The following is a 26200-nucleotide window of genomic DNA, read 5'->3' on the forward strand; positions in this document are numbered from 1 at the left end:
CTCACCTACTTCTAAAATAACATTTTCCTCACAAAGAGGAGGCATTCATGGTAACTGTTACAAATTTTGCTCTTGACAAAGTCGTCCTGTAATTTATATCAAGCTTTTTGAAAAAAAAAGTTTTTATGACATTAACCAGAATAATGAAATAATTCAACAATAAAACAAGAATTACTTTTCAATCTTCTTATCCCTATCACAAATTCATCTGGACCCTAAGACCGAAACCTCCATGAGTATGATATTCCAGCTCCAAATATTTAAAACCCTGGCCTGAGCCCTGTGTGGGTAGCTCTTTCCTTGCATGACCAAACCTGGCCTGGTTTTTAAGTTGTACTGGGTTTTCCATCACTTGCTGGCAATACAGAAACCACCTCCGTGTCTCTCACAAAGCCTGCCACTACCAGGCACCACAGGGCAAGTGCTTCAGCTGCTTTTGATAGCTGCAACAAACACCTTCACCGAAACCTACTTGGGGAGGGGCCGGAGTGCTTATGTGGGCTTACCGTTGGAGTCCATCACAGAGAGAAGACAGGCAGGAACCTGGAGGCAGGAGCTGGTGCAGAGGCCGTGGAGGAGCATTGCTTCCTGGCTTGTTCCTCATGGCTCGTCCAGCCTGCATTCTTACACAACCATGACCACCTGCTCACAGTGGGCTGGGCTTCCCGCATATGCCATCAATCAAGAAAAACACCCACAGGCTTGTGCACAGGCTAAATCTGATGGGAGATATTTTCAATTGAGGTTCTCTCTCCCCAGATGACTCTAGTTTGTGCAAAGTTGACAGAAAAGAATAGTAACCACCAGCACAATGAGACGATGGAATATAGGAACCCCATCAGCCAAACACAGGGTCCCTTTCTAGCTCTGCCACACACAGGGAGTTTGAGCAAGTCAGCTAGATGCTTCACACAGAGTCCTCTCCCTCAACTCTGAGATCCTAACAGGATTCTTCTAAATGGCCAACAGAAAGCAACAGGAGCATAGAGAACACAATAGACAATCAAATCCGGTTCTCTTCCGACATGGTAAAGCCTTCGGTCAGCTGTCATAATCCCCTCTCCCTACCCCCACCCCTCGTCCTCTCTCTTCTTTCTCTGTCCTCCTTCACTCTTCTGTGCTGTCATAAAACACTGACCAAAAACAGTTCAGGGGAGAAAAGGGGTTTGAGGGGATTGTTTGGTTTTTAGCTTGCAGGTTATAGTCTATCTTTGAGAAAAGCCAAGGCAGAAACTGAAGCAAAGTTCATGGGGAAGGGATTGCTGGTTTATTTGGGGCTCACTTCCTGCCCAAGATAACTGGGACTTCCCACCTTAATTAGTCCTGAAGAAAAGGCCCCCACAGCCTTGCCTATATGAAATCTGATGGGGACAACTCCTTAGCCGAGATTCTTTCTTCCCAGATATGTCTAGGTTTGTGTTGTCAAAATCAAATTAACATACCAACCCTCTCTTTTCTCTCCCTTCTTCTCTCTTCTGTCTCTCTTCTCTTCCCTCCCTCTCTCCCTCCTCTTCTTTGCCTCCCTTCTGCAGTCTTCCAAATTAGGGTGAAATCTCTCCTGTTCATACTTTACCACTCACATGTGACCCTCAAATAGGAAGCTATGGATGCTCAGAGGCATTCTTGTCATTTCCGTGCTCCATGCTTCAACTAGCACATGCCCAAAGAACTGAGAAGACATCCTTAGTCTTCAAAACTGTCACAAGTTCAAAAATGGCTGAGTTGTGTCCAGCCACCATGCAAACATTCTGCCAAGACGTAAATATTATTTAGTTAAATGGATATTAATTCAGGCACTACTGATACTGGTTGAATCCCCCCACCACACACACACACACAAAGCTCCTGTTTGGGGCACTCATCCCCAAAGTTGTGCTGGAGGCACTTGTGCCCAGGTAATAACAAGTGTTTTAGGGGCAGCCATGGGACCTGCATGGCTGTGGATAGAAGCTGGCAGAAGTAGACCACTAGGAATCATGGCTCCTTGTCCCCATCACACTCTCTGCTTCCAGATCAGCACTGGTATGACTGTCTCCATCACATGCTCCTTCTGGGGAAAACTAAGCTGCCCCAACCATGAAGGACTGAAACCTCTGAGATCATCAAAGCAAACCTCTGTTCCCTTCAGATATTTCTGTCAGACCGTCTGGTCACAATAAGCACATGACCAGCATGGGTGTGACGTTTATTGCATTAAAGAACGTATGGAAACATGTTAGCACTTAGACAGGACTGGTATATAACACAGCAGGGTTAAATCGTTGTTCTTAATAAATATTTAAAGTGGTTTGTCCAGTTGAAAATTACAGAGTGAAAGATGAGCTAAAGATCATGACACACATGGAAGAAGTCAAATGAATCGCACGGAGCACACATCTATCAACACGCCGAGGAAGATGCAGATCCCGCACTGACGTTATTAGCGGGGAGGTGACAAAAAGAAACATCTTCATGGAGCTATCCAGGTGGTGGGCTCAGCTGTGGAGACCCCTCTGTCACTTTCCAAACATCTTAGAGTCATCTTCTACATCTTCTAAATCTGCATATTCCTTAATGAGATCACAAAGAATCCTTAAAATGCACAAGACATAAATGCAATGGATTAGGAAAAATAGACATTAAGGAGCAAAGTAAGTCCCAGTAAATATCCATTTTAGGACAAATCTACCCGAACAGATGAGACAGAAGTCAACAAGCTTTCTTTTTGGTCGTTTCGACACATAAGCCTTGCCTTGAATGCCGTGGGGCTTCTCTAGGACCAGAGGGGTACCCCCTACAGCATCTTCTGGGCTAATGATACCAGTGGACGACCCACCTTCTAGCCCATCCATTAGCCAGAGTGGGGTCCGGCAACCGTGACTGCTCTTTGCTGACTTCTGGCCCCACATAAGGACCTGGGAGAGTGGTCCAGGCTCTCTCTGCTCATTCCTCTACCACGTGAGAGGGAAAGTATAGTCCCTAATTTCTGCCCTTCCCTACGACTACAGCCTGTCAGGACCTCATGCTAGTATGAGGAGGTGCCTGAAAAAGACCGTCTTTCTACATCAGGCAAGATGAATAAATACTAAATAAATGAGCCTCAGAGAGAAAAAGGGCTGTTTGTCCTTTGCCTTGTAACACAGACCCGATGCCTAGAAACAGCGACTGTGGGGCTCCATGAAAAAACACACATGTACAGAAAGTTAGGGAAGCAGGACACTGCTGGGTCCAGGCCATGGTGCATGTATGGAGGCCAGAGGACAACTTGTAGAGGTCACAGCCCTTTTCTGCCGTGTGGGGCTCAAGGATCAACTCAGCCTGAGCCCCCTCACTGGCCCCCATTTACTTTTTAAATTGAGAGTTTAGATGTATACAGGATTTCATTATGTTTTTAATAACATTAAAAGTCCTGTAATCTGAGCAAAGAATGCCACCCAAAGCTACATGCTACCCCCATACCATATGTCTGGCCCTTACCCCTGAGAATTTACCCAATCCTTAGGCTTCTTCTAGTGAAATTATTTGCATATGGTTAGAGAAAATGTACATGTTGATTTCTAGATCTTCAACTGATCACATGAGACAAGGCACGAGCATTTAAAGCCAGCGCTCGTGAGGGCTGTCAAAGTCCCGTCTCCTTTCACGTGAACAATTCCTCAAGCACTCGAGCCCTTACCAGCACAGTATCTGGCAGAGGACTGGGGAGATCGCTCAGTGGGCAAAGCACAGCCACCAAATGTAAGGACTGGAGTTCATATCCCCAGAACCCATGTAAATGCCAGCGAGGCATGAAGGCATCCCGCTGTGAATCCCAACACTCAGAAGGTGGAGACAGACCCTTAGGGCAAGCTGCCTAAAGAGACTAATCCTGTCAGTGACCTCTGGGTTCACACGAGAGACTACGCCTCAACAAATAGGGTGGAGTAAACGAGAAAGAATCCTCACGGTAACCCAGAGCCTCATGTACTCATCTCCATCTGCACACACGTGTGCCCACAGATATGTAACGGCACATTCACACACATACACATTTCAGAACACAGTATCAATGCTTACTGCCTCTCCTCTTCGCCGATCTTACTCTGTTTTATGAGCTGCTTGACTTGGTTTTCAATAACCTGCAGAAATATGAAAAACCTCCAGTCATCTAGAATACCACGAAGTTGGTCATGCAAAATGACAATAAGATAGAATCAGAACTGGTGGTTCTGCCAGTTATAGGACACTAACCACACCCAGCACAGCTTAGAGGCACACACAGCCAGGCTGTGCAGAACTATGATGTAAGTGGCAATTGTCCATGTGTGTTTGGAGTGTTCCACTCCTTGCTGGCTGTAGTGTTCCTTGTTCTGATGGCAAGGTGGGTGGATAAATTAGAGAGAGACGCAGTTATGATGGTCATCACAATGTAGTATGTCTTCACTAATGCACTTGCTTACAAGAGTCCAGCTCTAGGCTGAAGTCTGCACAGCCAGACACAGCAAACACAGTAGACGGCTATTCCATAAGAAGAAGGCAGACATTTTTGGGTGACTTATGACACAGGCAAGCAGACACGTCAGGAAATTTTTCTACAGATAAACACCAGCTTGCATATTAAAAAGACATCTTACTTTTATTTTCTTCTTTAAGATTCTGTTGGTTGTTTCCGATTTTAAAGCTTCATTCTGAAAGCAAATGGTTTTAAAAGCAATTTTAAAAGAAATGGGTAAGGCTTTATTTATGAAATTAAAGAAGCATTATGAGACAGGCTTGGCTGTAAATTTAAGCATGCTCAGTACCACATCACTTTTGAAAGAGACATTTACTCTGGTCAGACGAGGAGGTAGGCTAACTGCAGATCTTCATCTCTCCCTGTGTGCCTCCAATTCTAATCCCCCCATCTCATCCTCATCTCTGTAACAGACCACTTGCTGTAGCCTCCATGCCCCCTCACCTCTAGCTGCTCACACAGACCTTCCCCTCCTACTCCAGCAGCATTCCCTGGGAAGCTATAGGCTTTCTTCTCTTCTCTGTAACAGTGCCCTGCTTCAGCCTCCCATCCCTCTCTGCCCCATCTCCAGCACATCACACAGATCTTCTCCAGCTCTCCTCCCCATTCATCCTGCAACCCCAGCCCCAACTCCAGCAGGCTTACCCTGGGAATCTGCCTGTCAGAGAAGAAAGCTACTTCTGAAAAATGTGAGACATGATGGAAATCGCTGGCTGCCTGGACAGTCACCCTAAGTTCTTCTGCAACATTGGGGGCATCCATCTTTGGCCTACAAGCCTAGCATATTCAATAGACTTTTCTGTGAGGTGGGATATTCTGAAGGGCTGTCCCTCCTTGTCTTGACAATGTTTAGCACTCACTTTCTTTTGTGTCCTGCTTGTCCAGTTAGGAAAGCATACAATCAACAGTCAAGGCAAGGGCATTTTCTTGCCCAGTTGCTTACTTTTGCCACAAGGTAAGTAAACTCCATGTGGAGTTTCTTAGAAGCCCATGTCCTTTTCTGAAGTAGATTGGTGCTGCCAGGAGCAGACATGTCTCATTGTCATAAAAAAGAACCTATGTTATTAAAACAACTTAAATGCCATATTCTGTAGTTCTCTGAAATGTTTGAAGATAACCTGTCTATCTAAAATATGAATTTGTTTGACCTTGAAAACATACCTAATGTGACTATAAATTAAATTACAATAGATGACTAATTATTAACCTTTTATTTCCTTATTATCCAAAACAGTTGTTAATAATAATTTTCAAGGACTAGAAATTTGTATTGAATTGTTAAATGAGTTGTATAATACCTTGAACAAGAGTAGAAATATATGTACAGAATGTTCTAACAAAATTAATCTCAAATTTGTATCAATATACAAATTTGTATACAATATGCAAGAGTTTAATCCAATGTAAATCATTTAAAACTAGTAGCTGCTTTTAAAAAGTAAATTTAATAATCTAGCTTTTTATCTTTTATCTATATCCACCATTTTCTTTTCAGAGTAGATTCAATAATCTGCCCTTGTATCCTATCATATCTATATCCCCTTTTTTTCTCTTCAAAAGAAGAAACTTGAATCTAATTCTTTGGCTTAGTTTTTTTCTGATCATTACCAATTATAACTTGTAACCATCCCCCCTAAACAATAACAAATATCCATAATCCATTGAGAAACCAAAAACTACCCACCTCACCTCTTGAGAATGTATACATTGTACTCTTAAATTTACTTCCTTCTGTATGGGGTTTACAGTATCTTTAGAGTATCCAAAAAAATTGAGTTGTCAGGTCCTGGGAGAGGTAGCTATATCATTTTTTTGTTCAATCTATGGGAAATGGGAAAGTACAGGGCTTGTCTCAAGTCCTGGCTAGAACAGTCTGCTAGACTGGATCATCTCTGCTAACCACTTTGAAACTATTCTGAACAGTCTGTAGTCCAAAGTGATCACTGAGTGGTGCATTCAGCTAAATGACATCATATGAACCAAGCGGAATCATAGTTGTGCTGCCCCATTTTCTTTCTGGAGACTTCAGAGATTACTCTAGGAAAATGTATTGTTCATTGTGGAAAAATTAAACATTGTTCACATCAAAATGGAAAGTTTGTATTGATAGATATGAATAAAGAAAGGTACCACAGAGACAAAATTAGATATGGGGAGTAGTAGAATTTTTGAAAGCAGAGTTTTGATAACCTTAGTCTCTAGATTTTTACCTTTCTTCTGTCCCACACCAGGTGGCTCTCATGATATGAGACAGAAACTCTGAATTTTTCTTTAAACAACATACTAAGATTTAAAGAAGGAAGGCCACAGTTCAACTCCAAAGCCAGCTTTGATTTGTAAGTGAGTTGGGACTACCATTATATTGAGAAGTAAGGAGATATGTATGTTTAGATAGTAAGATTTTACCCTACAGAGACTACTGGTATCATTAGTTAGATTTTTCTTTGCTTTAGATTTTTCTGGATAGCTATCTTTTCTTTTTTAGGCAAATAGATTTCCAAGGTCTTTTGACTTCTCAAAGATGGGTATTTTCTGTTTTCCTGCAAAGATAAGAACATAAACCTGCCATAACTTTTGTGAGATTTCCTTACAGCCTGTAGAATTGTCACCTCAATGAAGGAGCTGTCATTTCTCTTATCAAGATGTTTCTTCTTTTCTAACTGAATCTTGATTAATTTTGATGGCATCCATAGCTTTTGTTCTTCTGTGGAAACAAGAGTGAAACAACTTCCCCAATGTAGCACATCTCCAGGTTTCCATTCTGAGGTCAACACATCCTTGAAATACACTGACTGATTTTGTTTAAAAGTTTTCTCTTTTGCCCAATGGCTCTCTCCAGTTGTTGTTCCTTTCTCATAACCATAAGAAAATTCAAGGATAATAAAGCATTAGGCAATTGATTTTGGGGGTATATTTACCATCCTTTTTATTTATTTAACATATTCTTTATAGTTTGATCTTTCCCTAACTTACTGACCTGTAGGATTGTTTAGTATACCTATAATATGCTTCATATTATAATATAAAAAAAACACTGTTTCATTTTCTTAGTGACATATGCTGGGGCATTATCTGTTTTTATTTGTGCAGGTATAACAATGATGGCCATAATTTCTAGCAAATGTGTGATTACTGAATCATCTGTTTCTGAATTCAAAGCAGCTGCCCATTTAAAACCAGAATAGGTGTCAATGGTGTGATGTACATATTTTAATTTTCCTAATTCTAGAAATTGTGTAACACATTCATCTGCCACATTTCATTCATTTGAGTACCCTTTGGGTTACATCCTGTAGGTAGTGGTATTTGGTTGTATAAAGAGCCAGTAAGACATATTTTTATAATTTCCTTGGTTTGTTGTCATGTGATAAAAAGTCCTTTTTTAAACTGTTGCTATTGACATGATGCTTTTTATGAAATTCTGCACATTCCCAATTAATAATCGATCAATTTCTGCATTATCTTTGTGCTAGAGGACCTGGCAGACCCATATGAGATTGGATGTGTGCTATGTACATGGGATGATGTCTACTCCTGATTATATCTTGTACTTGAATAAATAATAAATTCAATTTTGTATCATCTGGTATAAATTTAGTGTTTTCTGTATGCAAAACAACTCTTTCTTCATATTGTGAATCAGTAACTATTCTGAAAGATTCTTTAAAATCCCTTAGTACCATAAGAATTAGCATATATTTATGATTTTAGACAGAATCATAAGGGATTTCTTCAATTTTCTGGTTTGTAACCTTCCTTTCTTGATTTATTTGCATTAGTATAGAATGTAGGGGCTCCAGTTATTGGTGTGTCCCATACAATGTGAGGAAGGAACCAATTAGTTCTCTGATAAGTCAAGTTCTCTCACTTTTTGGGATAGCTGTTGCTAATCACTCCCCATAAACTTTCTACAAGCTCTTTGTCAACATTTACTTTCTTCCCATAATCTGTTAATTTCATCATTAGTGAATGGTACTACAATTTCTGCAGGATCTATTCCTGCAAATTGACAAAATCTCAATTTTCCTTTTATAATTAACTCAGAGACCTTTTCCACATACGTTTTTTTTTTTATTTTTTTACTTGGTTTATGTGGTTGAAAGTTCCATTCTAAGATAATATCTTCTCTCTTCATTAAAATTTCTGTAGGGGATTGTTAAGAGGATAATATGATCAGAATGCAGTTAAGATTTGTATTCACATGATCTACATGTGCCTTCCATAATTTCTCTCCAATCAAAGTAAATTCTCTCTCAACTTCAGCTGGTATCTCCCTGGGATTATTTAAGTCCTTGTTACAATCTGTGGTTTTGTTTAAATTCATAGGTTCATCAGCTTTTATCCAAATAGTGGGCCATAGATTGAAAATGTCTCCTAGCACTCTGTAAAAGTGATTAAGAGTCTGCAATTGATCTCTCCTAATTTTGATTTCTTGTGGTCTAAATTTCTGTAAACCTATTTTATAACCTAAATAGTTTATAGAATCTCCTCTTTGTATTTTTTTAGGAGCAATTTGTAGTCCATACACGGCCAAACTTCTTTACTTCTTCAACCATTCTTTATAAAGTATCTACATTTGAATCAGATAGCAAAATGTTGTCCATGTAAAAGTAAACTACAGATTTAGGAAATTGCTTATATATCATTTCCAAAGGCTGACTTACAAAATATTGGCACAGGGTGGAGCTAGTTAATATTACCTATGGAAGAATCTTCTATTGATATCCTTTAACAGTCTGAAAATTAGTATATGAAGGCAGATTTATCTCTGTCTTTTTCTTAAAGATATAGTGAAGAAACAATCTTTTAAATCAAAAACTATAAGATGCCCTCCTTTAGGTAATACAGAAGACAAAGGAATTCCAGATTGTAGGGAGCTCATTGACTAAATCACCTTATTAAAAGCTCTTAGGTCTGTTACCAATCTCTATTTTCCAGATTTCTTTTTAGCAACAAACACAGGAGAATTCCAAAGGGAGGATGATTCTCAAAATGCTGAGCGTCTAGCTGCTCCTGTACCAACTGTTCTAATGCCTGCAGTTCCTCTATCATTAAACGCCATTTCTTCAATATAGAATTGTCTGTATTTATTTTGTTTACAGTGCAGAACAAGACTTGCAAAATACATAGAAGGGTAGTGTTGCTCTAAACCATGGGTGGGAATGCAAGATATTAACTGAACACTGTTCCCGTAGCTACTCAGTGTAGCTACCTGGAAGATCAAGTCACCCTAACAATCAGTTACTGATGCTGTTGCGTGTGTTATTTATGGATGCAAGCACACCTGGGCTATGCTCTGGACTGGTAAACTAAGGCCATTGGTACCTCGGAGAGTTTGCCAGTTGTTGTTCTATGTTTTTGTACAGCCTGAATGGTCAGTGACTGTTTTTACAGTACCTAGTAATATCATTCCTAGAAATATGAGTTGGTTTATGGTACATTTCTGAGAATGTAGAAATGTTAATCTGAGTGTTCCATTGTTGTAACAGATCACAACCCCTAGACTCACTGCTATATTAGCCACATATGGCCTCAGCCTTTCTCTCTGTCCTCTGGCCCTATGCATTCAACCCATCTCTTGCTTTGCTTTTCCTGAGATAGAGTTCCAGTTCCTCAGAATTGAAAATCTGCCTCCTAAAGAGGCCAATTTGCTTGACAAATTTTGTTTCTTTTTCTTAGGAATTGAAGGTTGGTGACAAGCCTGTGTCAAGCAAGTCCAATAGCCCCAGTGAACTTAAGCATGTAGCACTGATGGTTTATTTTTCATTGTACTTAAAACAGTGTGTTATTAAGCATGGAGTTGTCTGCCATAGAATTTAACCATAAGTTTACATGCACTGAGAAATCGAATAATTTTTGCAACCCATCTAATTGTGGTGTTTGTTTTTCGGTGGTGTCTACAAACCAGTCCAGAGCATAGCCCAGTGTGCTTGCAACCATAAATCACACACACAACAGCATCAGTAACTGATTGTTAGGGTGACTTGATCTTCCGGGTAGCTACACTGAGTAGCTACGGGAACAGTGTTCAGTTAATATCCTGCATTCCCACCCATGGTTTAGAGCAACACTACCCTTCTATGTATTTTGCAAGTCTTGTTCTGCATTGTAAACAAAAAGCACAGCACTGCTAAAATACATGGAACTAGCCACAAGAGACCCTACTAGTCCACATTTCCCACAAGTTCCCTGCGAGCACTCACAAGGCTCCAGAGACTCATGTCTCCTTTGTTGTTGTTTTAGCTAGGCCTTCACTGCTCTATGTAGTCACTACACCTTTTGAAGTGAAAGCATATTTAGGACTAAGCTTCATTAGATTTTACCCTGAATCAAATTGTTTTGCGGGTATGGTTAAACAAAAAAACAAACAAACAAAAAAGGAAATCTTTACATGAATAATAATTTGCATACCTCTACGCTTTTAATCCCATTCTCGGTGATATCCGACACTCTTGAATGCACCATCGTCTCTTTAATGTGTTTCTCCAGTGCTTTAATCTCATCCCATTTTTCAAAGATTTCGCATCTCCTCTTCTCAACCTTCTCAATCAGAGTGAGTTGGTCCTCATCATTTTTGTTTCTATCAAAAGATTCTGGAGATAGTTTTGAAAGCAGTTACTCTGTTTTATATCTCAACACTTGTTAAGAGTGCTGGGTGTATGTCATATGTTACGTATACTGGTAGTATAACTGTATATGTATATATGTATTAGCTATATCACATAACTCAAGCATATTAATAAAAATTAACTGTTCTGAATAAATAGGGTATTCCTCTCAATGTGGTTGCATACATTGTGGGTGCCTTGTCTTGCAGACTCCAGGCTAAGTGGAAAGGGGCAGTTGTGAATGATGACCAGAACCTCCACCAGGTTATTTTCTCACAGTGCACACTTCTGAGAAACCACATGAGAAGGATGGAGCAGGGGAGGGGTGCACAGCGCCCTGGGAGACCCCTGTGAACACCATGCAGTTTGGTTCAGGTTTAAGGAGAATCTGCTGAAGACTGAGGAACAGGAGGCTGAAGTGGGAGTAGGAATTAGGTAGGTGTATGGTGAGGGAGGAAAGGGAGGTGGATCAAGTCACCCAGAGAAGATACTAGAAAGGCAGCTGGCAGTCCTGGAAGGCACTCACCTGATTTCTCCTTAGCGGACTGCAGCAACAGGCTCTCCGCCTCCAGTTCACTTCTCAGTCTAAAAATCGATAGGTAAGCAGATACACAACAGCAAGCTCTTCTTGGACCTTATTACAACTGGTCATTTTATAACACAAGTCGTGTGTGTGTGTGTGTGTGTGTGTGTGTGTGTGTGTGTGCGTGCGTGCGCGCGCACGCACACGTGCATGCATGTGTGCCTGCTGGTGAGTGTGTATGTATATGCATATATGTGTGCATTAGTGCATGTCTCTGTGTGTACATGCATGCATGTGTGCCTGCCAGTGAGTTTGCATGTATGTGTGCATTAGTACATGTGTGTATGTGTGTGTGTGTGTGTGTGTGTGTGTGTGTGTGTATGAATGTGGATACACTTGTGTATGACAGTGTGGATGTGCCTGTAACACACATATCTGTGGAGGCCTGGGGTTGATGTCAGGCATCATCCTTGATCCTCTATACTACTAAAATAGGATCTCTCACTTGAACCAAAGCTAAGTATTCCACTTGTCTAGGTAGCCTACTACACCAGGAGATCCTCTGTCTCCACCTCCACATATGTTTCCAGGGCAACCACCATACCTAACGTGAATTTCTATGGGTGCTAGGGATCTGGATTGACTCCCTCCTGGTCTACTCCCCAGCCCCAGTCAGTGTGATTCCCCTGAGCATGGCAGATAGGCTCGGAGCCCAAGGTAGACACATTTGGCTTGGCATTCTGAAGCCACCACTTCCTCTCGGTATCTGACACCAAGTCTAACATGGTCTACAATGTTTCACTCCTCCTATTGTCCTTGCAGCGTGTGTTGCCTTCTTCTCTGGGATTCATAAATAGCAAACTTCCTTTGTTTTAGGACTTGCCTGGGTCCCCCCTCATTGTCTGATGTGATCACACCTGGACCTGACACCTCCAGTCAGGGCCTCTAAGAGTGTAACTATCTTCATGGAAGAAAGTGGACACAGGTCACACTACAAATGTTTAAAAGTCAAATGTGAGGGACACATGGATACAGGGGAAACGTATACATTAGGCCAAAACCTGAAGTATCACCTGCAAGACACAATGTGACATCCACAGCCAGTCCTCCATGTCCCTGGGGAGGGCAGGAGCTATGGCAGCCACGCTGTGTAAGACCTTTAGACCAAACTACAGTGAGAGACAATAGCTTTCTCTCTCTGTAACACTGACAGAAAATTCAATGTTTTGCTTCTGAGGACTATTTTGTTGGGTTGGTTCAGAATGGCTACCGTCTATTGTCTTTTATATGTACATTCTTAAAAATGACACGCTCTGCCCAATGGTGACATCACTCTATACAACTGCTCAGAGAGTATCTTAGGGTTTCTATTGCTATGAAGAGACACCATCATGACCATAGCAACTCCTACAAAGGAAAATATTTAATTGGGGTGGCTTACAGTTTCAGAGGTTTTGGCCATTATCATCATGGTGGGACTTGGCAGCATGCAGGCAGACATGGTGCTGGAGAGGGAGCCAAATATCCAACATCTTGATTTGTAGGCAAGAGTAAGTGGTCTGTCTCACTGGGCATAGTTTGAGCATGTATGAGACCTCAAAGCCCGCCTCCACAGTGACACACTTCCTGCAACAAAGCCACACCTACTCCAACAAGGCCACACCTCCTAACAGTGCCACTCCCTTTGGGGGCCATTTTCTTTCAAACCACCACAGAGAAATTTCAGGGTTTTCTAAGTTAAGAAAATCAGAAGGCTCTTTCTGGCCCAGCCATCCTCAGTCCAATCAAGGAGACCTTCAGAGACCTCCAAGAGGCTTGCCATGAGGTCCAGCACCATAGTCAGACATGCAATTGTTTGTGGGAAAGTCCGGGTTAACAGGACAACATTGGTACAGGTAGCACATCGTGCATGGCAATGCAGAAAAATGCAGATACTGCGCATCACAGTTTCAAGGTCTTGCTAAGTATCAGTGGAAACTTCACCAGCACCATGCAGCTGGTTCCTTACTTGTCATTGCGCTCCAGGGCTGCCAGGGCAGCCTGCTCGAGCTTCCTCAGCTGCTCCTTAGCTTGTTCAATGTCTGTGCTGTGCACAGGGCTCTTCTCCAATCCCTTAACTTCGGCCAGGAGCCGCTGCCAGGAGCAAGGCACACAAAGAGTAGGGTGGTCAGGGAGAGCAGAAAGCACTCTGGGCTTTTGCTCAAGTAAGGCCCAGGTTGATCATGTAAGGCCCAGGTTGCTCATGTGTGGCCCAGGTTGCTCAAGTAAGGCCCAGGTTGATTATGTGTGGCCCAGGTTGCTCATGTGTGGCCTAGGTTGATCATGTAAGGCCCAGGTTGCTCATGTGTGGCCCAGGTTGCTCATATGTGGCCCAGGTTGCTCATGTAAGGCCCAGGTTGCTCATGTAAGGCCCAGGTTGATCATGTGTTGCCCAGGTTGCTCATGTAAGGCCCAGGTTGCTCATGTGTGGCCCAGGTTGCTCATGTGTGGCCCAGGTTGCTCATGTAAGGCCCAGGTTGCTCATGTGTGGCCCAGATTGCTCATGTGTGGCCCAGGTTGCTCATGTGTGGCTCAGGTTGCTCATGTAAGGCCCAGGTTGCTCATGTAAGGCCCAGGTTGCTCATGTGTGACACAGGTTGCTCATGTGTGGTTCAGGTTGCTCATGTGTGGCTCAGGTTGCTCATGTAAGGCCCAGGTTGCTCATGTAAGGCCCAGGTTGCTCATGTGTGGCCCAGATTGCTCATGTGTGGCCCAGATTGCTCATGTGTGGCCCAGGTTGCTCATGTGTGACCCAGGTTGATCATGTGTGACCCAGGTGGCTCATGTGTGACCCAGGTTGCTCATGTAAGGCCCAGGTTGCTCATGTAAGGACCAGGTTGCTCATGTGTGACCGAGGTTGCTCATGTAAGGCCCAGGTTGCTCATGTAAGGACCAGGTTGCTCATGTGTGACCCAGGTTGCTCATGTAAGGCCCAGGTTGCTCATGTGTGGCCCAGGTTGCTCATGTGTGACCCAGGTTGATCATGTGTGACCCAGGTTGATCATGTGTGGCTCAGGTTGATCATGTAAGGCCCAGGTTGCTCATGTGTGGCCCAGGTTGCTCATGTGTGACCCAGGTTGATCATGTGTGACCCAGGTTGATCATGTGTGGCTCAGGTTGATCATGTAAGGCCCAGGTTGCTCATGTGTGGCCCAGGTTGCTCATGTGTGGCCCAGGTTGCTCATGTGTGGCCCAGGTTGATCATGTGTGACCCAGGTTGATCATGTGTGGCTCAGGTTGATCATGTAAGGCCCAGGTTGCTCATGTGTGGCCCAGGTTGATCATGTGTGGCCCAGGTTGCTCATGTGTGACCCAGGTTGATCATGTGTGGCCCAGGTTGATCACATGTGGCCCAGGTTGATCATGTGTGACCCAGGTTGATCATGTGTGGCCCAGATGTCTTAAATGAGTGCATTGGGAGAGCTGGAGGAAGAAGCAAAATAATACCAAAGTTCCAAGTAGAATAATCTTCACAATAGTTTAAGATTTTATCTTTCTAAGAATTCTTAAGAATGGCAGGGGCATTCATGGTTTCTTTGTGGAACTGGGTTGGGGAAAGACAAAGAAGAAAGGGCCCGGTACATCATTATCAACTATTTAAAAAATGTGATAGACAATCTGAATCTCCTATCTTTATGTGAACATAAACAAGGTGGGGCTCATGCTGGGTGACAAAGGCCTTTGCCTCGTTAGGTTCTGGGCTTCAGAATGGAAAGAGAGCCCCAGAAGCTTGCCAGTTCCCTCACTTGGGTGTCTGATTGAGATGTGGGCATGAATTTTTCTTTTCTGCCACACCTCAGAGTAAGGCCTGTGACTGTATTCGCTGCTCAGTCCTGATTTTACTTAAAATGCTGATTTGATTGATTGACTGAACATTTATGTGTATGGGGGTTTTGCCTGCATGTATATTGTTTTACCACATGCATGCCTAGTGCTTGTGGAGGTCAGAACAAGGTGTCAGATCTCCTGGAACTGCAGTCACAATGGTTGTGCACTACCATGTGGGTGCTGAGAACTGAACCTGACTCCTCTGCAAGAGCAGCCAGTGCTCTGAACTGTGGAGCTACCCCTCCAGGCCCTCAAAACCTATTATTACATAGCATTGAAAGTCTCAGAATATAGAACGTAATGTCCATGTGTGTTTTATTATGATGTAATTTAGAACTGACTCTGTACGTTAGAGGGTATATGTGTGTGCGTGTATATATGTGTGTGTATGTATATGCATATATGTACACATATGCTTAATTAAGTGTACACACATATACATATGTGTGTGTATATATAAAGAAATATATATAAAGAAATTACATATATATGTAAAGAAATATATATATAAAGAAATTGCATTTTCTACTTCACAAAATAGTTACTAATCTCAAGGTGCCAGGTTCTTGGAGCTTTTGGGCTGTCTGTCTATCATTCCCTTAGGACATTTTTCACTAGAACAGGGCATGTTGATCTACTGACCCACTGACCCTACAGAGACTACTGGGAAAAACTGTCATCAGTTACACGAGGAGACAGAGATCTGTGTTGTGGCTCTGGGTACACCTGCTGTGACAATCAGTCCACTCAGGGTAACAACAGGATGCTATTTCCTGGGAATCACTGCAGTACCATTTATGCCCCTCCCTAGTCACGCTGGCTGTGGTGAGGGGATGACCCCGTGCTGTGTCAATGAACAGGAAAACTCTTGACCCACAATACTTTAGCTTCATATGAAGATCACCCTCTTAAAAATGAAAGTACCAGCTATTTTGCATGACAGAGGAACAAACAACCTGGGGCTTCCCTGGTTGAGAGTGTCCTCCTGCTCCTAAGTATGAAGCCATGAACATAAAGGCTCACTCTGGGCCCTCCCTGGTGGTTGCTACCTTATACTGTGCTGTGGGCTGCGAGTCCAGGAGGGCGGCCATGTAGAGTTCATATTCATCCTGTGGGGAAAAAAAAGTCACCAGATGGACGGGCATGTGTATGGGGGCGGAATGTGTGGGTGTGTGGGTGTGTATATACATGTGCATAGGCACCCATGTGTGCGTGGGTGTGTATATACATGTGCATAGGCACCCATGTGTGCGTGGGTGTGTATATACGTGTGCATAGGCACCCATGTGTGCGTGGGTGTGTAAACACCTGTGCATAGGCACCCATGTGTGCGTGGGTGTGTATATACGTGTGCATAGGCACCCATGTGTGCGTGGGTGTGTAAATACGTGTGCATAGGCACCCATGTGTGCGTGGGTGTAAATACGTGTGCATAGGCACCCATGTGTGCGTGGGTGTGTATATACGTGTGCATAGGCACCCACGTGTGCGTGGGTGTGTAAATATGTGTGCATAGGCACCCACGTGTGCGTGGGTGTGTATATACGTGTGCATAGGCACCCACGTGTGCGTGGGTGTGTATATACGTGTGCATAGGCACCCACGTGTGCGTGGGTGTGTAAATACGTGTGCATAGGCACCCACGTGTGAGTGGGTGTGTAAATACGTGTGCATAGGCACCCACGTGTGCGTGGGTGTGTAAATACGTGTGCATAGGCACCCACGTGTGCGTGGGTGTGTATATACGTGTGCATAGGCACCCACGTGTGCGTGGGTGTGTAAATACGTGTGCATAGGCACCCACGTGTGCGTGGGTGTGTAAATACGTGTGCATAGGCACCCACGTGTGCGTGGGTGTGTATATACGTGTGCATAGGCACCCACGTGTGCGTGGGTGTGTAAATACGTGTGCATAGGCACCCACGTGTGCGTGGGTGTGTATATACGTGTGCATAGGCACCCACGTGTGCATGGGTGTGTAAATACGTGTGCATAGGCACCCACGTGTGCGTGGGTGTGTATATACGTGTGCATAGGCACCCACGTGTGCGTGGGTGTGTAAATACGTGTGCATAGGCACCCACGTGTGCGTGGGTGTGTAAATACGTGTGCATAGGCACCCACGTGTGCGTGGGTGTGTATATACGTGTGCATAGGCACCCACGTGTGCGTGGGTGTGTAAATACGTGTGCATAGGCACCCACGTGTGCGTGGGTGTGTATATACGTGTGCATAGGCACCCACGTGTGCATGGGTGTGTAAATACGTGTGCATAGGCACCCATGTGTGCACACAAGGGTCAGAACTGACATCAGGCTTCTTCTTCTATCACTGCCTCCCTTGCGCTTGCTCACAGATCGGCTAGACTTGCCAGCAAGTCTGGGATCTTCCTCTTTCTGCCTTGCCCCAGCACTGGGATTCAGATGTGTGTATCATAACACTCAGGTTTTATGTAGGTACAGGGTATTGAAACCCAGATCCTGCAAGCACTTTGCCCACTGAGTTATGACCCAGCCCCAAGTATTATTTTTTTGAATGCATAAATCCCACAGGTATTAAGTAGTATTTCAGTTAAAACCACTTCAAGCATGAAGTCTAAAAACTGTGCAATGTGTTTAAACACACACACATACAAATTTATAACACTGAATTGTCGTTGAATCCTATATTGACTACAAGCTACTAATTCAAGATGCTGTTGGAAAGCATCCTGACACATATCCAAGCATGCTATCCCCTGCCATGTGTCAATCTGAGAGCTGCAGAAGGGGAGGTGGCAAGAGCCCCGGGAGATAAGCGGCACACTGCCATCATTAGCCACCCCTTGTCCTCAGGGAAATCAGAGCACAGCACGGGCCTTGTGATGGTTGGGATGAGATCGTCCCCACTCGCTCATGTATTTGAACACATGGGCCTGAGTTGGTGGTACTTTGAGGAATGTAATGGAGCCTTTAGTTGGTGATGCCTCAGGGGAAGAAGGGAGCCACTGAAGGCAGGCCTTAAGTACTTATATCCTGGCTCTAGTTTCTGTTATTTCTCTCCGCTTCCAGTGCATGGACGACAATGTGATGGACCAGCTTCTGCCGCCATGTGTTTCCTGTCTGTTGCTGTGACTTCCCACCACCACAATAGGCTCTAGGCCCCTGAAACCCAAGCTTAAAATAAAGACGTTCTTCCGTATCTTGTTCGTAGTCTGGGCATTTTAGCACAGCGGCTGATAGTTAACACAGGCTTTCTGCAACTCGACTTCAACCTGGATCCCACAGAGCTACTTTCAGTGCAAAAATCACAAGGTCTAAGAGCCTCGTTCTGAAAGTGTGTTTGCCATGCTGTTCTGAGCTCATGGTTGGGAAGCTGTGGTGGGCAATCACAGGCCTGAGCAACAAGTTAATCAGTGCTTGCTTCTCATGACTCCCATGACGGACAGGACAGGACGCAGATCCTCTGACTGATGACTTCCTCTGTAGAACTGCGCAATTGCTGTGAGGCCCGAGACCTCTCAGGAATGCAGCTTCTCCTGCATAGCTCTCAACCATGACGAGGAAAATGCCCCTTGTTACCTTAACCTCTTTCAGGAGGAGGAAAATGCCCCTTGTTACCTTAACCTCTTTCAGGAGGTCCCCGAAGATCAAAGAGCTGTTGCAAATATCCTCAAAGATTTCCCCAAAGACCTGCAACCGGTTGAACTGCTGAGGATGGCAAGTGCATATCTTCTCGAGCTCCTGGAAGGAGGACGCATAGTCAGTCCCTAAAGGCGGTGGGGTCCCCGTGTTCTTTTCAGAACAGTTTGTCCTTCAGAGGGTATGGTTGGAAAAGGCGATCCAGATGCTGGACTCTGAGAGCAGGTGGCAAATCAGGGAGCCTCTGATATCCTTTCTTCCACAGTTGCTTGTGTGTGTTCACGCCTGCTCATTTTCTCTCTCCACCTCTGCCTCCTGCACTCCGAAGTTCATCCTCTACCCCCTCCCCCGCCCCTCCCCTGTCTCACAGAATTCTTGTTCCTAATCCTAGGCTCCGGCTCTCTGACACTTAGATGGCTCTTCTCTCCCCTCGTGCCTTGGATTCTTGCTCACACTGTGCTGCCCTGGTCAATACGGTTCCCTCTCAGCCCACAGTCACTGCACACATCACAGCCCCCACCAGCACGCCCCTATCATTCCTAACCCAACAGCATCTGTATCAACTCTTTTGCCCAGGCTCTTCCCACCCATCTTCTACAAGAGGTTAGTACCTTGGATACAATGTTTCCAAAGCTGTCCCCACCCATCACTGAATATTGCTGATCATGAGACTTACCTCCAGCTTACTTTTGTCAAATGTCACCTTCCTCCCCATCACCTTAATTCTTATTGACCATTCTGGGTATTAGGTGCATCAGCCACTTTGTTGCATTCTGCCTGAACAAGTAACTGGAGTACCTCGGGTTGAGTCTGGGCCCATGAGGGTCTCTAAACTTTAGCCCCATGTTGAGCGCATGAGCCCCACTCTCCTTACCTCCTTCAGTTTGTTCTCGTGGTTCACAGCCACTTTGCTCCCCGTGAAATCATTCTTTCGGAGATCTTCCTTTGCCAACACTTCTTTCTGGAAGCTAAGGAATTTGTTGTATCTGTCAGCTTTTGTTATACCAGCTAGGTAGGAGCTGACATAGCGATACACATCCCTGCCTGGGAGAGACTTGTAGCACTGGCGACTGGATGTCACCTCTGGGTATTTGAGCACTTTCATCTCAGGCAGCCTGAGCTCCTCCTTCCTGTGTCTTTCACACGAGAACATGTGTCTTTCCCTTACTTCGTCATCCTCCTCGTCCTCTGGAAACGTCTTCAAGGCGACACCCTCTTTGTAAGCATGGGAAGTGATCACATGTGGGTTCAAATACCGGAACAGCTGCGTGTCATGGCTGCCATCGGGATGCAGGGCTGTGTTGATGGTGAAGTAAGCCCATGCGTCTCTCATCTTTGCTAACTGTTTGTCTCTGGACACAGAGGGTGCGAAGACCCTGGCTTCCTCCCTTGGTCGGTTTGCATTGCGCCAGTGCTGGGTGATAGTCTGGGGTGGCTTATAAAGTTTGTTGGGGTTCAGGTGTCCAGAGGTGTAGACATAGACATCATCCCTGTGATCCTCCTGGAGTCGGGTGAGGAGCTCCCTCAGGTTGCACAGAGTCTTAACACCACGTGTCTCACAGTGCTTCCACTTCAGGTAAACTGCTCAGGAGAGAAAGCACAACCGTGAGCCCCTTCTGCAGCCACTGGGAAGGTCTTCAGAGAGGACAAGATCAGTCCTTGTAAGTCAAACACACCTGTGGCTACCTCAGGTGTAGCTGAGGATAAAGAACACGTGGGTGAGCCGCAGGGGCTCTTATCAGCATAAAACTCACAACCCTCCAAGGGCAATCGGCTGGATAGTCTTAATTGTCAATGTGACACAGTAAAATCACCCATGAAGGGAATCTCAAGAAGGGAGGGTCCGGATCAGGTTGGCCATGAGGTCTTATTTGTCCCAGGTTGTCTTTATGACCTTAACTGATGTGGGAAGAACCAACCCACTACAGGCAGCACCAATCCCTATGCTCAGTGCCCCAGATGGCGCAGGTGTAGAGAAAGCACAAAGGACAAGAAAGACATTTGCGTTCTTTCTCCTCTGCTCTTAACTGTGGTGCAAAGTGACTAGCTGTTTGAAGTTCCTGACCCCTTGGTTTCAGTGGTGTGATGGACTGGTGCCTGGAATCATAAGCCTGGCAAACCTTTTAGCTCCTAAACTTGTTTTTGTTGGGTATTGTTTATCAACGGAATGAAAGGAGGAGCACCAACCAGAAAGGAGATGAAGTGCTTTGACGTGACACAGCGTTGCTTACGAGTATAAGCAAAACTCCTCTGAGAAGGCAATTTTCACCTAAGGTTCTAATTTTCCTTGGCAAGGATGAAAGGGTCACCTCTAAATGTGATTCATAAGGCATGCCAGGGAATAGACAGGGGTTGCTTATTTGTTTGATTCTTTCTCCACTCTAATTACTAAAGTGGTGTTTCTCAACCTGTGAGTTGTGACCCCTAAAAATCAAATGACCTTTTCATGGGGTTGCCTAAGACTGTCTGAAAACACAGATGGTTATATTATAGTTCATACTGTAGCAAAATTACAGTTATAAAGTATTCTATTTTTTTGTTGTTGTTGTTGTTTTCGAGACAAGGCTTCTCTGTAGCTTTGGTGCCTGTCCTGGAACTAGCTCTTGTAGACCAGGCTGGCCTCAAACTCACAGAGATCTGCCTGCCCGGTTACAGTTATAAAGTAGCAAGGAAGATCATTTTATGGTTGGGGGTCCCCACAGCATGCGGAACTATATTAAAGAGTCATGGCATTAGAAAGGTTGAGAACCGCTGCTCTAGAGACTATCAAGGTCCATGCACCCAGCCCTAATGACTGACCTGCCCTTCAGTTCTTCCTCTCCTGAATATTGAAACAAACACATCTGAGAGGGAAATTTTTAAGGTTTTACCCAGCACTACAAAGAAATGCCCTTGACTGGCAAAATATTGTGACTTTCAAAACTGATAGTCCTGAATTTCCTCCAAAGTATGAACACAAAAATTAGGAAAGAAAAACGACCCCAACTGTGGGAAATGGGAGTGGGAAGTTCCCAATGCTACAGAGCCATTCTTCGGTTAGTTTATGTCCAGGAAAGACTCAAACCCACCAAAGCCACAGAGAGTTCTTTCTGCTAAGAACAACCTTCTTAATGCTGTGACCCTTGAATACAGTTCCTCAGGTTGTGGTGACTCCCAACCATAAAGTCATTTTTGCTGCTACTCCATAACTAAATATCTGATATGCAGGCGGTCTTAGGTGACCCCCGTAGAAAGGTCATTCACCCCCAAAGGGGTCTTGACCCACAGTTGAGAACTGCTCGCTTAGCTTGTGTTTCCCCTGACTTGCAGCGATAGTCGACAAATCCAAGTGCCATTCTTTCTATCAGGATCTTACACTGTCTACCACGTGTTCTGTTCCCTGTGCGGTCACCAGCCTCCTGACTAAAGACACTAGCAGTCTGCACCTCCTACCATCTCCGCCCAACTCCTGAAAACTCGAATGTTTGAATTGCTCCTTGGGAAGTGCAGACCCCCCACAAATGATCTGAAAACAAGCTGGCTTTGGGGGAAAACAAGAGGACTTTTTGAACGTTCTTTAATGTGGACAACACGGTGTTGGGTTGTTAGACACGGCGTCAGCTCAGTTAAATACCCTCTATATCTTCATCATTTTTTTCTTTTTCTTTTTTTTTCTTGCCAAGATGCAAATAATAGGTTTTACTGTGAAGATTACATTAATTTAGACCATTTTACTCAATCTAACCAGCTCCTGATTTTATTTCCGTTCTCACGAGCAGTGTTTGGACAAGCTCTGTGGACTAAGAGGAGAAAGCACTTGGGACACTGTGAACTCAGAACTGTGTTCCATGGTCACTGAGGGTGGACTGTGAGTGGGTGAGTGTATTGGACACTTACATCAACACAAAAACAAAATGGAGGCCCTCCTGCTCCCTGTCCTGACATGGGATGTGCTGACAGCAACATGCTGGGATCAGGTGACCCACACCAATCAGGAGCAGAGGCCCCAAAGGTCTGCAAAGACAAAAAAAGCCTCAGCAGGTTCATACACACCCAGGCTCCAAAAGGTTCAGCAGACACTGGTCTCCAATGTACCTCAGCACATAAGAACCATTCATATACTCTAGCAACAAGAGATCCTGTGAGGCCCTGACTTTGCAGACTCCATTTTATAAAAGGGGTTTCATCTTAAGCTGTCTAGTGACCGGAGACCGACCTCAGTTCCAGGAACGTGCTGTGATAGCAGAATTTAAGTGATACCCTAGAAATAGCCAATTAAGGAGCAGGGTCATAGAACTTATGGAGGTCCAGATGTTTTCTGCAGACATTCTCGTCTTTGCAGACCTCCTGACAGCAATTTGTGGTCCTTTGTTAACAGTCTGCACCCAAAGTTTGACCAATGGTTGCAGAGATCATCTTACTCTGTGCCCCCTTCAACCAATCCCAAGCCCCCAAAACATGTGTCCATCCACCCCGATTGTGGCAGTTCTCCTTAAAAAGCTCTCCTTTCCCTGGGCACGGGGTCTCACTCTCTCCTCACCCACTGTGTTGGTGTCCTGGGAGAGTGTGGTCCAGACGTGAGTTTGTTAAACAAAGACCCTCATGCACTTTGCTTTGGTACTGGCTCCATGGATTCATTTGGGATTCAGTGACACGGGCATAACAGTTCTTTGGGTGACCACGTCTCACCAGGTCTCTTGCCAATAGCCCGGCTCTCTAGGTAGTGAACGTCCCACGCCACGCTGACCTGACTAAGCACACCTGTGGCTGCCTTCAAGGAACACTTGTAGTGGAGCTAGCAGCCACTCACCGTCCTTCCCACCAGTGGGTGTGGACGTGGGGGTCTGCTGGGCACTGGGCCTTCAGACTGGTAACCCCTTGATGCCACCACCTCTACCAACTGTCCACGAGTGAACTCTGCCTCTGGATATTGGTGTCATCATGTAGAGCGAAACTGTTAGGTTGTTAGGTTTATTTCATGTGAATTGTTCTCCACATATGACTGCCTGTTTCTCTGTGATCTTCTGTGTTCCAAGACAGCAGTGTAGTACAGAAAGTTGCTCTGAGCTCAACTTTATAGAAAGCAAACACTGAACTAGTGAGTCCCTCCATCCGTTTCCCTCCGGGGCACTGTACATACTAACACACACACATGTACACCTTCACATACATCCCACAACATAACATGTACACCTTCACATGCATCCCACAACACAACACAAACACAGTGGGATGGTTACTTTTGATTTTAACCTTGACACAGCCTAGACTCCCTGCAGGAACCCTCAAGAGAAATTGTCTAGATGAGGTTCCCCCTGGCTGTGCCCTGAGGGGTTTTCTTAAATGGGTTAATTGAGGTGGAGAGACCCACCCTGTTTCCTGGGCTGGACTCTAGACTGAATGAAGTCACGTGTCCTTTGCTCCTGGTTGTGGAGAGAAACGACCAGCTTCTTCAAGCTTCTGAAGGGGCAATGTGCCTCTGGATCCAAGCAAAGCATTCTGATCCAGAAGCTGATCTTCGGCCATCAGAAGGGTCCCTAACTTTCAAACCCACTTCTGAGAAACAGGCTTTCCCAGGCAATCAAACATCACCTAAGCCAAGTAAACACACAAAAATGGAGACAGATAACTTACAGTCAGGTTCCAGATCCTTAGCCATCGCCCCTCTAGCCACCAGTTGGGAGTCAAGGCTGCAGTTGCCATGGGAACAATCAACATTCTTAGCCCCTCCTCCACAACATAGCTGTGGGGCCTGGCCACAGGGTGGCAGGAGAACCAGTATTTCCCATGGCTCCTCTGCCAGGCCTGCCAGTATTGCCAGGGAGCACAGGAAGGATGCTCACTGGCTTAACTTTTCAAAACAAAACATTCCTTTGGATTTGACAGCAACTAAGCAGACTTATTATGGAGCCTAGGGATAAAAGGTGACTCTTCCCTGTGGTGTCCCAAATGAATCTGCTCCTGCTGAGGTCCTTGGTTTAGCCCAGAGAGCAGTGGACACTAAGGCAACCCTAGGCTGTGGTGTTACTGTATATGTGATACCACCACCAATGGAGATTCTAGACTTCTGTTAACTTACTCAAGGCTGTCCAGGGAGGAAAGAACTCCGATTTACACACCTCCACCAAACTCTATTGCCTCTTTTTTTTTTTCTCCAGCCAGAAAGAATTCTTCCAAGTCATAACAGCCATGCTACCCCTTAGGTGACAAAATCAGAACACCAAGGGTTGGATACCTGTCAGGCCTTAAGAAGACAGAAAACCCCAACTCTCTCCTACTGTTTAAAATAGTCCATCAAAGTGATTGAAGAAGTATATTCAGTTATTATCTGTGCAACCTGTCAAAACAAAACTGGATTTTTCTGGAAGCAAATCCCTGGTTTACTCGTGTTGTTCTATGTTCTTCCCCTGTGTGATGCTGGGGGCCCTCTGAAAGCTGAGGGATGGGAGGACCAGACACACCTGGGCTGTCCCAGGGAGGAGCTTCCTTAGCAGCAATATCTACGCCTGCACTGTGGAAAGCCAGGAGAGCAGAGGTGTTGCTGCTCGACCCCAGCCCCACTGTGACCTTGACCTATGACCTCAACAGTGAATCCTGACCCAGAGCCAGCACTGTGGCAAAGCAGCTGCAAGGTGCTTCTCAGTTGTCAAGATCTGGTGTGCAAGGGAACAACTTACCTCAAAGACAAATGTCCTACCATGGCGCAACAGTCACCAACCACACACCCCTAGCAACAGTCACCAACCACACACCCCTAGCAACAGTCACCAACCACACACCCCTAGCAACAGTCACCAACCACACACCCCTAGCAACAGTCACCAACCACACACCCCTAGCAACAGTCACCAATCACACACCCCTAGCAACAGTCACCAACCACACACCCCTAGCAACAGTCACCAACCACACACCCCTAGCAACAGTCACCAACCACACACCCCTAGCAACAGTCACCAACCACACACCCCTAGCAACAGTCACCAACCACACGCCCCTAGCCTAGCTAGCGGCAGAGTCGGGGTGTGGGATGTGTGCACGTGCGTGTGTGGAACCCCAGAGGAAAGCCAGCCCCTGCCAGACAAGACAAGAGGGTGGGCGGGAGTAGGAGACATGGCCATCTGCCTCGTCT

The 26200-nt window shown here is 45.0% G+C and overlaps 1 protein-coding gene across 1 annotated transcript; it reads right to left on the reverse strand.

Moving 5' to 3' along the window:
- Positions 1 to 2375: 2375 nt before the first annotated feature.
- On the reverse strand, positions 2376 to 24727 carry CUNH6orf118 (chromosome unknown C6orf118 homolog). The gene is made up of 10 exons (XM_041680424.1): positions 24703 to 24727; positions 19964 to 20670; positions 19069 to 19191; positions 16519 to 16578; positions 13611 to 13735; positions 11602 to 11664; positions 10883 to 11051; positions 4593 to 4646; positions 4036 to 4097; positions 2376 to 2571 (listed from the first exon to the last, which is right to left on the reverse strand). The coding sequence occupies exons 1-10, from the start codon at positions 24725 to 24727 to the stop codon at positions 2496 to 2498; spliced, it is 1464 nt and encodes a 487-aa protein (XP_041536358.1). The 3' UTR covers positions 2376 to 2495.
- Positions 24728 to 26200: the final 1473 nt, after the last annotated feature.

This window comes from Microtus oregoni, unplaced genomic scaffold (genome assembly GCF_018167655.1).
Source record: "Microtus oregoni isolate MIOR12 unplaced genomic scaffold, Mior012 000033F_ref0000390, whole genome shotgun sequence".
In the NCBI taxonomy this organism is placed as follows: domain Eukaryota; kingdom Metazoa; phylum Chordata; class Mammalia; order Rodentia; family Cricetidae; genus Microtus; species Microtus oregoni.

Coding starts and splice junctions, on each gene's coding strand:
- CUNH6orf118 (XM_041680424.1), bottom strand. CDS start 24,727: ATGGCTAAGGATCTGGAACCTGACT. Junction 11,665..13,610: donor GCCCTGGAGCGCAATGACAA/GTAAGGAACCAG, acceptor ATCGATTTTTAG/ACTGAGAAGTGAACTGGAGG. Junction 4,647..10,882: donor ATGGGATTAAAAGCGTAGAG/GTATGCAAATTA, acceptor ATTTGCTTTCAG/AATGAAGCTTTAAAATCGGA.